Source organism: Vidua chalybeata, chromosome 4 (genome assembly GCF_026979565.1).
Source record: "Vidua chalybeata isolate OUT-0048 chromosome 4, bVidCha1 merged haplotype, whole genome shotgun sequence".
NCBI lineage: Eukaryota > Metazoa > Chordata > Aves > Passeriformes > Viduidae > Vidua > Vidua chalybeata.
In genome coordinates this window covers 48906432-48921389 of record NC_071533.1, presented here as the reverse complement: position 1 = coordinate 48921389, position 14958 = coordinate 48906432, and the positions used below count along the sequence as shown (strand labels likewise).

At 41.4% G+C, this 14958-nt stretch overlaps 1 protein-coding gene across 3 annotated transcripts in view; it reads right to left on the bottom strand.

Moving 5' to 3' along the window:
• The window catches only part of ATP8A1 (ATPase phospholipid transporting 8A1), a 103964-nt gene extending 100141 nt beyond the window's left edge, over positions 1-3823 (bottom strand). For all 3 annotated transcript variants that reach the window (XM_053940202.1, XM_053940203.1, XM_053940201.1), the window contains exon 1: positions 3691-3823. In XM_053940202.1, coding sequence (XP_053796177.1) covers positions 3691-3739 — 49 coding nt within the window. In that variant the 5' untranslated portion in view covers positions 3740-3823. The remainder of the gene's footprint in view (positions 1-3690) is intronic.
• Positions 3824-14958: the final 11135 nt, after the last annotated feature.

Below are 14958 nucleotides of genomic sequence, written 5' to 3'. Positions count from 1 at the left end.
TTTCGCCCAGTTACCGTTTCCCAGAGCGCTGGCCAGGCGCTTCCAGGAGCCGCCGGAGAGAGAGAGAGAGGCAACAAACACCTTTGTGGTTCGTCTGATATGGACAGAGCTGTTTAGAGAGTGCGAGCAAGACCGAGATAAAGAGACTCAAGAGACTGGACACTTGTTGTGCAGTCCAAAGTAGGTTGTATTTGCCCGATCGCCGCACATACAAGTGACCCCGATCTGGGGTCCAGACAAAGGTTTTATAGGGGAAAATAAGAGATAAGGTGAAACCAATAGAACAATGCCCAGTGTGATTACATTATAAGTAAAATCCAATGGGAATAACTCCAGGGGGAAGGATGAATACACGTAAAAATACAGAATAGAAACTCCAGCTTTAGGTTTAGGAAATAGAAACTCCCATCTCAAATTCACAAAGCCCTTTTGCTCCATCTGCGTAGCTGCACACTGCAACAGATCTCTAAATCTGGTAAAATGTTATATAGTCCTAAAGACCATAAGTAGAAATACCTAAGGATACATTAGGCACTACAAAACCCGATAGTCTGCTGAAGACTATCTGATGACCACTATAGAATTTCAAAATACATTCCTTCTTCATGTGAAAGTCATCTCATCTTACCCCAGTTCAGCCTCGCCTAGATTTTGTATAAGAACACCAACAAGAACTAGTTATTACCTACTAGTTTTGGTAGGCAGCATCATCATGGCACCTCAACTCTCTATCCTTTCTCAATGACCTAATATAGTTCACTGAACTCCACCAACACACAGAGGAAAAGGATTAATGCTTCAGTCTTCAGAGAATCCTAGTAAGACTTGAGAACAACAATTCTACTTTTCCAGAACCTCTCAAAAGAAATAGAATTATGTGAATAATCCAATTTCATATTATTTAATAGATGCATATATTAACTGTGAAGCTATATATAGCTAAAATAACCACAGTTAGTTACTGTATTTAATAAAGCTTTATGTAGGCCACTCTACTCAAAGGTTCCCCTTGTGTTTTACAATTGCAGAATACATGACATCAATTTCCTAAATTTGTTTAAGAGAGCCAGATCTTCTGTGCCTTGAGTGAGACTTTATTGATACACACACCACTTCAGAATGGTCAGCAGCACCTATTTCTCGCAACAGGATAACAGACACAAAAACCTATCAAAACATGGTTATAAGCATGCTTGGTTATCCTTCATCAGCCATAAAGAATTTGCAGAGGTTTGGAAGAATGGCACAAAATTAGTAGTTCCTTTCTGCTAAAATTCTTTTCTCTACACAGGTAACATGTTGGTTTACAGACCCTAAAACACCTACAATTTTTATTTTGCAATAATTTACAGACTGTAGTGTCAATTCTTCTGTGCAGCTGTTGACCACTTCCTGGGAATGCTACATCTGCACATCATTCTGACAGTTCTGATTCGGTTTGTTTCATCTGAGCACATCATTTATGGTGTCCAAGAGAGTCCAACCTGGTAAGGTAGTTCATGATCCATAGAAAAGGTCTCTGAAGCAGAAATTAGTTGCTGGAGCGACAGGAGAGAAAAGTGAGATTTTAAACCCAAAGATACAATACAAAAATTCTAGAATAAGGAAAGTAATACTATCTGTCAGACCCCCACAAGTCTTAGGCCAAGGAATGGTCCACACCATGACAGAAGTCATGGAAGCTGTTGTTTGTGATTACAGTATTACTAGTGTTCCAAGAACACAGAGGGACCCTGCCAGCAACAACTCTGCACTGGGAGTAAGACTTTGGTGGAGCTCTCTGAAAGCAGCCTTATCATCACTTGGCATAGTGCTTATCTAAGAGACTTGGGTGGTTGCCAGAACTAGGGTTTGACAGTTCCTTTATGTCCCTGTCAAATACACAGCAGAGTGCTGGGGTTCTCTCTTTTAGAAAACAGTAGCATTTACAAAGAGCTGTTTAGGAATGTCAGCTATGTAGTCTAAATATATGGAGTATATATAAATCTAGATCAAATTAATTAGTGTCACATTAATATAAGACTAAGAAAACAGTAACAGATCTCAAATTTTATTGAGTAGTACTATATATATAGTAAAGTACAGTATGAGTCATAGAATCAACTCGACTGGTGTAATGAAAAAACTATCATGTCATTTTGTAAAAGTTAAGTTTCTTAAAAGATGCTTTATACCTACTGTCAGTCCTAAAGAAAGTGGTTTTGTTAAGCTTCTTAAACCCAGTATTTAACTCCATCACAGTCATTCAACCTTGAAAAATAAACCAGACTTTATTTTTTTCCCCTTTTACTGCAATTGTAAATCTTAGATAGCCAGTTACCTTTAGGGAACACCACATTTATTCCATTAATAACCATTAAGAGTTCTGGAACTAGATAACTTTAAAGAGAGCACCAATTTTACCAATTTATTTATGCAATGCTCAGCCTGCAGTGAAAACCAATTGTCTGGAACAAGGGTAAGTGAAAAAGAATTGAAATTAAGCACTGAAAAATTGGACATTTAACTAGTCTCATTATATGCACCTACTAATCACTCTGAGTATACAGGACTGCTGCTCTGGTTGTAAACACATTTCAGAAGTGTTCCTGAAAGGATGCACTTTCTCCCTTTCTTCTTAGAAAGATGCATCCTTCTATTCCTTTGCCACTAACATTTCCCAGGCAGAGGCAGAGCCAGACCTCCTACAAACCTAGTTTTGGTGGAGGAAGGCATATGACATGGTAAAACTGGAAAAGAACATCAATCTAACAGCCCACTTCTAATCCATGTTTCTTTGTGCTTTTCCTTGCACAAAAATTAAATAAAATATTCTTTCTTTGGAAGAAGGAAGAAAGATACAGGGAGGAAGTTTCTGTCTCCCTATAGCAAGCAAAGCACAACAAAGCAAAAAAAAAAATCAACTGGATATATGGTTTAAGCAAGGAAACTTTCAGACAAGGGGATAAATCAAGCATAACTGCCTCAATACTTCTTATGCCATTACTGGGACATTGTTATTGTTACCTACAGCAACCAAAAGTGACAGGCAGTCCCAACATACTGCTGCTTTGGGGTCCACGATTTCAAATGTTACTTTTGCAAAAAAGAAACCTTATAGTAATAATCCCACTGCAATGATTCTTTTCACAAGGCAGCTGCTGACACGTTGCCTTAGGTTAAACAAATCCACTTAGGCACGAGACCTCAGCACTGTCTGAAACTTCCCGGCACGAGGCGCCTTATCAGAAACGCTTGTGTCTGATGATGAGCGCACACATACATGTTACACACAAAAGAGGGATTCCGGCTTATTCCCGGGCCGAGGACCCCAGGCCATGAGCCCCCGCTGCCGCTTGGGGCCGGCGGGCCGAGCAGCCGCACACGGCGGGGAAAACGAAACCACCGCTGCCATCGCTGGGGGACAAAACGCTGCCCGGGGCTCACCGGATAAAGACAACCATAAATACGAGGCCTCCCTGAGAAGCCGGCACCGCTCACACCCTAGGCTGGGGTCGGTGCCGCCGCAGCCCCACCGGGGGCGCACGGCACGACAGGAGTCGGGGGTGAGGAGCGCGGCGGCGGCGCGACACCGGCTCCCACCGCCCCCTCCCGGCCAGGCGGCGCAGACCCCGCCGCGGCTCCGCGCCGGAACGCCAGCCGGGCTCCCCGGTCTCTCCCTGCCGGCGCGGAGAGGCGGGCGGCTCTTACCCTCTGCGCGGGAGCGGATCTCGGACACCGTTTTCTGCACCGCCGGCATTGCCGGGGCGGTGGCGCGGCCGCCTCCCTCCAACGGCGCGCCCTGCACCTGCCGCGCGCCGGAGCGCGCCGCTGCGAGGCCCGGGGCGAGGGCGGCGGGTCCCGGCGGCGGCGGCTCCTCCGGCAGCCCGAGGCGGCGGCTCCGGCAACCCGAGGCAGCGCCTCTCTCCGCCTGCGCCTCTCCCCGCTGGCGCCGCCGCTGCTCACTGACAGCCGCGGCGCCCGCGCTCCGCACTCGCCGGCCCCCTCCGGAACCTACCAACTCCGCCCCCCCTCCGCGCCTCCCTGTCCCGAGGCGTCCTGCATCGCTATCTGCCCGTGCCCCGGGCTCGGGCTTGTCGGGTCACCGCGCCTAACCGGTCACCGGCACTATGGCGGTGTGTGTCCCGCCTCTGGAGCGAGCGAAGGGCTTCCGATGCGCCCCCCACCCCGTGACGCGAGGGAATGGAACGCGCCGAGCCCTGGGCCGCTGCCCGGCGCTGGGGGCGGGCGGGGGAAGCCCCGGGCAAGGTCGCCCGGTGTCTCCGGCAGCCGCGGCGGGCGGGACCCGTGGCCGGGGCGGGGAGTGCCGGGGGCCGGGCGGGGTGAGCGGGGCCCCGCCAGGCGTGTGCAGCCCGGTGGCCTTGCCGAGGGACAGGGCCGGTGGACAGCGGGGCGGAGGCGAGCCGGCAGAGCTGCTCAGCCGTGATTATGTGCGGAGCGGACTCCCCGACTCCCTCCCTGCCCCCCGTGCTCTCGTACGCTGCTGAGCGAGGTGTAGAGGGGCGCGGTGGGGGCCGGGAGGCGTTCATCCGGAGAGGGAATTTGAAACGGTGTTCCATTCAGGCGAGGAGGGTGTTGGTGCCACGCTCTGTTTGACAGGCAGCCTTCTGGCTCTCGCCCGACTTTTTATTTTTAATCACAGTGAGGGTGCCGCAGGCTGACAGCCGTGAGTCAGTGTGAATCCAAGCGCTGCTCCCGTGTGGGCTGTTGGGAAGGAGGTCCCAGCCGCAGATGCCTCGGGCGGAAGCAGCAGCAGCGCTTTCGCTTGCAGACTGCGAGCGTGACACCGGGGTGACTGCAACAGGCTGAGCAGTGCGCCTGCCGCAGGCTGTCCCCATGCCTCGGTAAAAAACACACAGTAAAAACAGGATGCAGGACAAAATAGGAAAGGCGATGGGATTTGGAGGCAGGTCTACTTGGCATAATTATGTCTTGCATCTGTTTCAGTCAGGCAGAAAGCATACTGGCTGCCTAGAGGATGATGGAATGGAATAAAGCTACTATTGTCTCATGAATCTTGAGAGGTTTTGAGGCTGACGTGTCCCCTAAAGGCCACCATTGTGTCCTCAAGAAAGTACATAACACAGATTATAGATGTAGGATTGCTGCTGTTTTCACTATAGAGCATATACACCCGCTGTAAGAAAATAAGATATATATTTAGTCTTTCTTGACAGCAGCAGAGTGAATATTTGATAAAATTGTATAAATTTAATCTCTGTAAACGGATGAAGCAAAACATGTTGTTGTTGGTGGTGCTTAGGGTTTAGTCATTGACCTGGAAGTGTTATGTTAATGGTTTGACTCAATGGTTTTAGAGGTCTTTCTCAGCATTAATGATTTTATGATTCTACGAAGCAGTGCTTCATTCATGGAGGAAAGTGAACCAAGAATTTATTTTACTTAAATGCTGAGCTCAGATATCAAGGAAGAGGAATACTTTTCCTTCAAAGAAGACTGCATTAGGAAATAAATATTGTGGATTTCTTTCAAGTCACAGGCCAGAAAACTTGCTCGAGAGTGTCCTTCAAAAGAGAATGCTCTTTTGCATCATCATATCTGTGTGGGTTGTTTGTGTTTTTGTGGGTTTCGAGTTTTGTTTTTTCTTTTCTGCACTAGAAACAAGGGTGGTAGAAAGATGTCTCTTCATGCATTTTTTCTGGTAAAACAAAATGCCTGGAACAGCATGCATTGCTCATCCAGTTTTAAGAAATACTCAGTGTGGGTCACTCAGCAGTGGGCAGTCTTGGCTGGTGCAAATTACTTTGGGCAAGAAACAGTTTCTAGTTTTCTGTGACATTCCATTGAAGCCTGACTGAAGCAGTCATTTAGGGGACTCAACATATACATGCATACACACATATATACATATATACATATATACATATATATATATAAACATCCCAGCATTGATAGGGCCCTTTTGTGAAAGAGAATACTGGGGGAGGATTGGAGTGGTGGTTTGCAATTTCTAGCAGCTTCACTATTGTTAAAAGGCTGCAATGAAATTGTGAAATTCACTATAAATCAATGTACATGCCAGTCAACATGCATTTCCCCCCAAATTACTGCAGTGTTGGTGACAAATAGGATTGTCACTTAAATCCACATTTGGATGCTATTTTATGTCTAAACTGGGTTTTTTGGCTGTAATATCCCTGGCAAGTGGTGCTTATTACTGATACCTTTAGGCAGCTGGAAGTGTATACTCTCTTGAGAACAGAAGATACTATAACAATGCTGCCAAGTATTATTTAAAATTGTGAATAGTTATTTTACAAATAAGGCCACTATCCACCTCACAAAACAACACAGCAAAAAAATTACTAGCCTTAATCTTGGTATACTTTTGTGTACTCTGAGTTACTATGAAAGCTTAAAAGTCTTCTTTTTTTTTTTTTTTTAAGAAAAAGCCTTTTTTGAAGTTATAGCATGAGTAATATTTGAAAGAATGAGTAAAGCTTTTAAAATCTTATCATTGGTTAAGAAATTCTCCATTTTTCCAGGTTTTGTTCTACAAAGTCTCAAGGTAAGATAAACATGTTTGACCATGTAGTTACACAACAGACAGCTTATCCAGATGTCATCCAAAAGAATGAAACTCAGCTGCTATATTTCCTGACAGTCCCCATCCACTTGCAACATTACTCCAGGAGAAGCACAGTAGTGTCTATTTCTTTTACATTTCCCCCACATGATCTGCCAGCAAAACCAGCTGGCCCTTGTATTTATTTCTTTCCTTTGTAAGACAACTATATGAGCTCCATCCTTTCACCTCCTCTATGTAAATTGAATCTGTGTTACTCAAGAAGTTTCCATCTCCACATGCCACCCTTCCTGTTTTGATACAAACAGGTCAGAAAAGGCTTCTGCAGCTTTTTAAGCTGAGAGTATGCTTGGTTTATGCACTTGAAAATGTGCTCTATCTTTAAGGAATATTTAGCTTTGGATCATCACTTGTTTGGAATGTACATGACAGGACTGCAAAATAGAAGCAAGTTAGTCTGCTTTCCAACACAGCTATAAATCAAACAATATGCCTATATTCTGCTTTAAAGATTAGATTATACACTTAATTGAGTTTTCTCTTCAATTTCAATGTGTATTTTGAAATATGTGTAAGCTCTAGTGGAACAGATAGAAATTTATTAGCATTAATTTGTTAGCACACCCTACCTTCTGGAACAAAAGATTATAGAAACCTTGTTTTTAAAATATATGCAGAAAAATTGCATATTCATTGAGAAGAATAAGTTATTTCAGACATAAAATGTCTTGCAATGACAGCTGAAATGTTGAGCTAGTAAAAAAAAATTGTGAAAGGATACACATTTATAAATATGACAAAAATACTACCTCCACTATTCCATAGTTTGATAATTTGACTGAGCTATGATGATCCAGTCTTACATCACCATTTCATCTGTAATGGCTTTCAGGTGTGAAGACTACTTAACCCAACTCAAATCTGTTCTTGCAAATGGTATAAATACTTTATTAGAAAAGATAGAAGTTTCCATTCTTTCTGTTATACTAATTGTGCACTGTTGTAGCCTTCCAGAGTAAGAAATACTTTAAAAAATGACTGCATATATAACACAGGATAAATGAGGTCTGCAGGCTTGAAGTTTTCACAAACTTGACATCCATAAAATTTTAGCCTAGATTTTCCCAGTAATGCTATTAATTCATATGAATTTTCAGGGTGCAGTTTTCCTTTGTGATATATTGATAAGTTACCAGGTTTCATACAGTAGTGGAAGGGAAAATAATACTGTAACTTTTGCTTCTTTTCCAGAGCTTTGTGGAAAGGATTTCTGGTATTTGTCTTTTTCTGCTTCGTAGGATAGTACAGCAACTGGTGGCTGTGCAATTAATCTCAAACTCTCATAATTCTGAACCATTACTTTTGTAATTCAATACACAGGATACTCCCATAGCATGGGAAGTGCCTAATTAAATTTTATAAATAACTACATCTAAAACTCAAAAAGGTACAAAGAAACAACCATTCTAGCTCAGATGAGTCTGTAATTTACTAGAAGGCTATGTATGGTATTGCTGAAAACAACTAGTTCTGTGCTCAATAGAGCAATAGCATATTTTTTCTTTGCTTTCTTTGACCCTCTGAAAGGGTAATAGTTACAGACTTTGTGTACTGATTTTTAAATCCATTGTGCATATTTCTAAGCATAATCTTCTGCTAACTATTCTGTAAGTAGATTAGATTAAGTGCTTTAAAATTCTTCCTGAAACTATTAAAATAGTAATTAGGTTTTTTTTACAAAATTACATATTAACTCATTATTTTCTAAACTTTGGAATTTCTCATGTTAGGTTTTTAATCTTCTCAGATAAATATATCTCCAAAACAAGTTTTTAAAAACTATTTGACTTTGCTGATATTTCAAATACAAATTTATAGTGAATATATAGGTATATAGATATTTCATATCTATTTCATTTACAGTGAATATGTAGATATTTCATATAGTGAATTTCCTGACAGTTATTTTTGTGGTTTAACAGAAAACAGCAAATCTTCTGTTTGCCCACATGTTACATCTGTGAAACTTTTATTATAGAATGTGCTTGGTTCATACAAGTCAATGTAAATTTATGTTGATCGTATCTTTTATGAATATGAAATACAAAACTTCTCCTTTCCTGAGGTGAGATGTTACTAAAAGAAACTGCAACCTCCTGAAGTGGATATTTAGACATATAGAACATGCCACAAATCACATTAAATAATTCAATTTCTAGGCTGATTTATAGCAGCCTGTGAAGGCATTCCTGTTAGTTTCTCCCTCAGCTGCTGTAGCAGTACCTGACTGCGTAAACAAATCATAGGAAAGCAAGAAAACCCCAGACAAACAGAAACAAAGCAGATCCAGAGTGTAACAGATGCTACATCTGTATATCCTGTTCTTTGTAGATCAAGCTCCATACCTGAGCCTAAAGATCTACTACTCAAATTTTCTTTATACTCTTATAGATTCACATTCATGGCACTGAAGGAAAAAAATATTTATGGATATATAATTCCATAGGATAAAACCAAACACATGGTTGCTTGCAATGGAAGTGTGCAAGAGCATCTTCTGTGGTTTGCATCCTGTAACACTGTGTGGCAGCATCATTTGGCCCATCAGACATGCAAGTTCCAGAAAAGGTATGAGCTCACATGCTAAAAGGAATTGTGGTAGTTGGAAGCAGTCAGTTCCAGTTGGAACCTAGTTGTCCACAATGGTGCAATATAGTTATGGTCAGTTCTTAGTCTGTTTTGTAGCTTGGCCTTGAAAAGACAGTACAGATACTATTAAATGTGCCATCAGGAGCATTCCTTTTGGTCAATAAAGTTAGTGTATCAGTACTTCTTTAAGTCTACCTCATTAGGTTTGTTTTTTTTTTTTTCTTGTTTTTTTTTTTTCTTTTTTTTTTCTTCATGCAAAGTCATGTAGTAATAGGACAAGAGGAAATGGCCTTAATAAAGAGGGTAGGTTTAGATTAGATATGAGGAGGAAATTCTTTTCTGTGAGGGTGGCAAGGCACTGGAATAGGTTTCCCAGGGAGGTGTGGACTCCTCATCCCTGGAGGTGATCAAGACCAGACTGGATTAGGCTCTGAGAAACCTGGTTTAGTGGAAGGTTTCCTGTCCATGGCAGGGGATTTGGAACAACAATATCCTTAAGATGCCTTGCTATTCTCTTTTGATATTAACATGAATAATGCCAACCCTATTATAATGAGGTCCTGGCCTCAATAATGCTAAGAATAGTGCTTAGCCCTTCAGAAGAAGTCACAGAATCAAAGAATCAGAGAATAAGTTGAGTTGGAAGGATCACTGAGTCTCATTTCTGACCCTCACCCCCTCCAAGAGTGACACCATGGGCCTGAGAGCATTGTCCAAATTCTTCTTGAACTCTGTCAGGCTTGGTGCTGTGACCACTTTTCTGGGTAGCCCTTTCCAGTGCCCAATCGAAAAACCTTATTCTAATATCCAACCTAAATCTCCCCTAACACAACTCCAAGCCATTCCCTTGGGTCCTGTCGCTGGGCACCACAGGGAAGAGATCAGTGTCTGCCCTTCCTCTCCCCTTCAAGAAGAAGCTGTAACTGCAGTCAGGTTTCCCATCAATCTCCTCTTCTCCAGGCTGAGCAGACCAAGTGACCTCAGCTGCTCTTCATGTGGCTTCTGCTCAAGGCCCTTCACCATCTTTGCTGCCCTCCTTTGGATACTCCTTAGTACTTTTATATTTTTCTTTCATTGGCCAAAACTGCACACAGGACTTGAGATGAGGTCCCCCCGGTGCAGAACAGAGGAGGACAATCCCCTCCCTTGCCTGTCTGCCTGATGCACCCAGGACAGGGTTGTCCCTCCTGGCTGCTGGGGCACTGCTGGCTCACGTTCATCTTTCTGTTGACCAGGACCCACAGGTCCCTTTCCATGGTACTGCTTTCCAGCATCTCATTCCCCAGTCTGTCTGTACATCCAGGGTTGTCCCATTCCAGTTGCAGAGTCTGGCACTTTCCATGCTGAATTTCATTTGCCTGGTAATAGCCCAGTCAATTCTTCAGAACTTCAAACTGGTGATTGCCCAGTTTGTCAAGGTCTCTGTGCAGGTTTTGAAGACCATGCAAGGCTGGACTGAAATGATCATCATCTTGGGTTTCCATGGTCTTAAGTCATAAATATAGGTCCACAGGAGACACAGTTTCTTACAGGACTGCCAGTACCTATCTGCTGGACCTCACAGGACTTTGTCATGATATAACTGGTAAACTGGGTAAACAGGAAGAGCAGTCATACAAGAGCAGACAGTTAAAGGGGAACATGAAAGTGAAGGTCTGTATGTAACTCCCTTGATAGTCAGTCACAGCTGTAGAAAATAAGAGGAAATTAATCATGCCTGAAAAATAAAAAACAAACCAACAAGGCAAAGATTTGAACTCTTGCCAGACTACTTGGCCTTCACAGTGGGTTCAAAGCTATTATAGCATTCTGCAGGCATTCCTTGATGTTTGTGAAGCTGTGGCAAACACACAAGTACTCATTGCTCAGCAGACAGAAACTGAAACAGTCATGCTGACAGTTTGGGTATAGTGTTGTGGCAAGCAGATTTATCCACAAGGAAGATGGCACAGGAGCAAGCACTGTTGGCACATAAAGAAAATGGATCAGGGAGAGTGTGGCCAGCCAGATGGCCTCTTTGTGGCTGATCACATGCTTGTGCAAATACTAGATTAAAACCACAGAAGAGAAACAAAATGCAGATGTTTATACTAGATTGGTTTCTTCTGTGAGGGCAATTCTTATAAGAAAATGCTAAAAGGGTAATGACTGGTGGCACACACATGTCTTAATTACACAGCATGACCGTTTAATTCTTCTGTTTAGTGATTCCTTTCACTCTAAGAAATCAGTGCAAATTAAAGTTATATAATTTTACATTGATAAAAATAGTAGAATTCACTGCTGTTTCCTCCATTTTATGCTGGCTTTAACACTTCCAATTTTAAAGATGTTATGACGCTGCGTATGGAATAACTGGATGGTGAGGACGGCTGCTGAAGTTTGAATTGAAAACAGCTGGGATACTTTTCCAGAAAACACTGTTAAAATACTTGTATCCAATTAGATACATGTTTTTGGGAAAATGAGGAGGGGGAATAAGGAGAACCTGTACCAAAATGAATGCTTTCAGTTTTACAGGCAGTCAGTTACAGAAAGCACTGATAAGAGATATAAGTATCTATCCTAGTATCTAAGTAGAAATAGCTAAGAGCTATGAGAGCAGGCATATTCAAATATGAGTAAAGAGAAGGAAATCATAAACCAAAAACTCATTATCAGTCTGAAATCCACTCATAAAAAATCTCTTAAACAAAGCAATATAGTGCATGAATCCGCTCCATGGTTTGAGGAGAGTGAGCAGAGGTCACTCTCTGTAGTAGTAGGGCAGTACAATGGGCACTGTCTGTAGTGCCCTCCTCCAGTGTAGCAGATTTGAGGTTGGAAACTGATCTCTATGCCTTCTTGTCACTTCTTGATTTCACTGCATTCAAATATGACCAGCCAACCTTTTGGGAGAGAAAATGGTGTGGTGAGGGACTCCTCTTTTAAATATTAACTGATTGTTTAGTTGAGAAACTGCAAAACCTTTGCAGACGTGCAGCTGATCTGCCTAATTGCCAGAGGAATGTTTTATGACATTGCTCAAAAGAGGCTGAGAATAAAGTCAACTTGAAATTGGGCGAGTCATGACTCCAAACATCTGAGCTTGCAGATTCTCAGTGCAGGCAGAATTTGACAGCCAAATCTCTGAAGGTTACACTGTTTGCTGGGACTTGAAGGACAGAGCAGGATTCCCCTCTGTACTAGCTTTTCACAGTGTCTTTCTCAGATCAGGAGGAAATGTACTAGATTAACATTGAACAACTAAAATAATTAAACTTCCTGTGCTTTTCAGTGTCACTTTTGGAGACAATTGCATGCCAAGGAGGATGAGGTGTGATTGCAGCACTGAAGACTGGAGTCAGGAAATGGTTGTAGATAGGGAAGGAGTAGGAGTAATGGAACATTATAGAAGGCAAAGGAAGAGAGAGCAGTTAAAATAATGGATAAAGTGTCTTTTAAGACAACAACACTTTTAAGCTACCCAAGTACACCTCTTTTAGGACATCAAGAAACTCATGCTTTTTACACACTCATGGGCAAATGTCTGGTATTTGGCATTGGGGTTGGTACTTGTCGTAGTCCTTGATTAAGAGCTTCAGCTCCTGGGCTGTGGGTAATAACCAAATGTCCAACTCTTATGACAGGTAAGATTTGAAACTCAGGAGTGTCAGAATAGTCATGATGTTTATGGCACATTTCATCAAGCTGTTCCAGGAGAATGTGAGTCTGCCTGTAAAAGAATAACTTTGACATTAATAATGTCTGATGACTTAGACTGAAATCTAATAATTTTAATGAAAACTGAAAATAACCTGCATGATGATTTTTTTATCTTTGTCTCTAAAATGCCTTTAAAAACTAGGAAGTTTTACTCTAAGGGTTACAGAATCAGTTTGTCCTGAGTTGAAAGTCACAGTATCCTGGCTGCCTGTTGAACCTTACAGGCTTTAATGCACACATGAAGCCCTGCTCAGTTTAGACTTTGGTCACAAACCACTTTTCCCAACTTCCCAAAGAAGTTTTGTTTTCATATGCTTTTGTGAAAACTTTCTTTTGATATATTCCACATTCTTCAGTAAAAAGAAAACGTCAGAATTAAATCTTGGACATGCTAAACTTGACCGTCCTTTTTGCTATTAACCTTAGGTGTGCAAGGATGCTGCCCAGATCTTTTTATTTTCAGTAATTTTAAACCCATCGTGTTATTTTCTAGTCAGTAGAACAAACGAAAAACTTGCTTCTGCCTAAAAACTACAGTGCCAAATAATACTATGCTATATATCAGTATTATTCCTCAATGATGCGACCTATTGCACTATCCATTTCCTTTCTGTCTTCTCTAGAGTAAGGTAATATGGCACAATTAAAAAAAAGATGAAGAGCAGAAGGGCATGCTTATGTAATCTGTAAAAGAATGGCACTCTTAAATGAAGAATATAATTATACTTATTTCTATGTTAGATGCTTATGGCATGGTATTTTACTTTCTAATAAAGTCTGTGTTCAGCATTTATTTAGCTCTTCGATATCCCAGAGACAAGAGATATAAAGCTACCTAAACAGAAGGGCAGCTGCAATATGTTTTAAAAAAAAGAAGATTCTGTTGTAACTTTCTTCAGGAACTTTAGAACACTCAAAATAAGGAACTACAACATCCAGCTTCCAATTGAACAGTACCTTATTGTTCACACACACTATATTTAGCCTATACCTAGTTGCCCAGAGATAATATTTACTGTTACAGAACAGGATTATTTTGATCTGTGTTGATGTATTTGTAAGTATTTACAATGTCTATCCCCTTTTATGTAGGTGATAAATACAGACTAATCTGGGGAATAAGGTCATTGCTCATATACTCAAAACTTTGCAACACTGGGCCCTTATGAAATATTCTAACCATGTGTATTTATGAAATAGTTTTGTTTAAGAGTGTACTCAGCCAATGTTTGCATGACCTTTAAATAAAATAATGTTAATGTGCTAGGTTCATTGCAAAATCAAAATATGCAGCATGATGGGAGTCTCTGAAAAGCTTTGAAGGAAGTTCTGATACAGAGTGAATGTGTAACATGACAGATGCCCCTTCCTTTGTATTAGGCAGTGAGAAGTCATGTTTTATCTTTGAGATGTTTGACATGTCAAAAAATATTCATATTTTTTGGGTAATCAGCAGTGTAAAAATTATTTAGCTCATTCTTCTATCCCTTTTTATTTGTGTATCTTCACACCATAGCAGTTTTGCCATTCTATTTCTGATTTTCAGAACTATAACTTGTTACTATTAAATCTCTATGTGCATGTCCTCTATTACTTTATTTGTATATTCACAAACCAGATTAACTCCAGATATACTCAAATAAAGGCAATGGAATAAAATCAAATTAAATGAGCATTGACTAGGAAGTTTAATGTTAGAAATGTATGCTAGAAGCCAGGTATATATTTTCCATTAGTCTAATGCAGTGCCTGTTACCTGACTGGATGACTTGACTGAAAAAAGTGATCCCAGCTGTTATTTACTAAGTCCTTAGGACAAGTGGCTGTGCTTTGGCTGTACTTTATGTACCTCTCCCCAGGTGTAGCAGCTTATCTGCCCTAAATCTGAATTTAGCTGAGAGTGACAATTTTAACATAAGAGACCTTAGAGGTAAATACGGGATTAATATTCCTGTGCAGATGGCATCACTCAAGGGTGGAAGCTTAGCAGAGTTCTTGGGATTGAAGCTTAAAATGTCAAGCATTACCTGGGTCTATGCTTATGATAACTCTTCCCC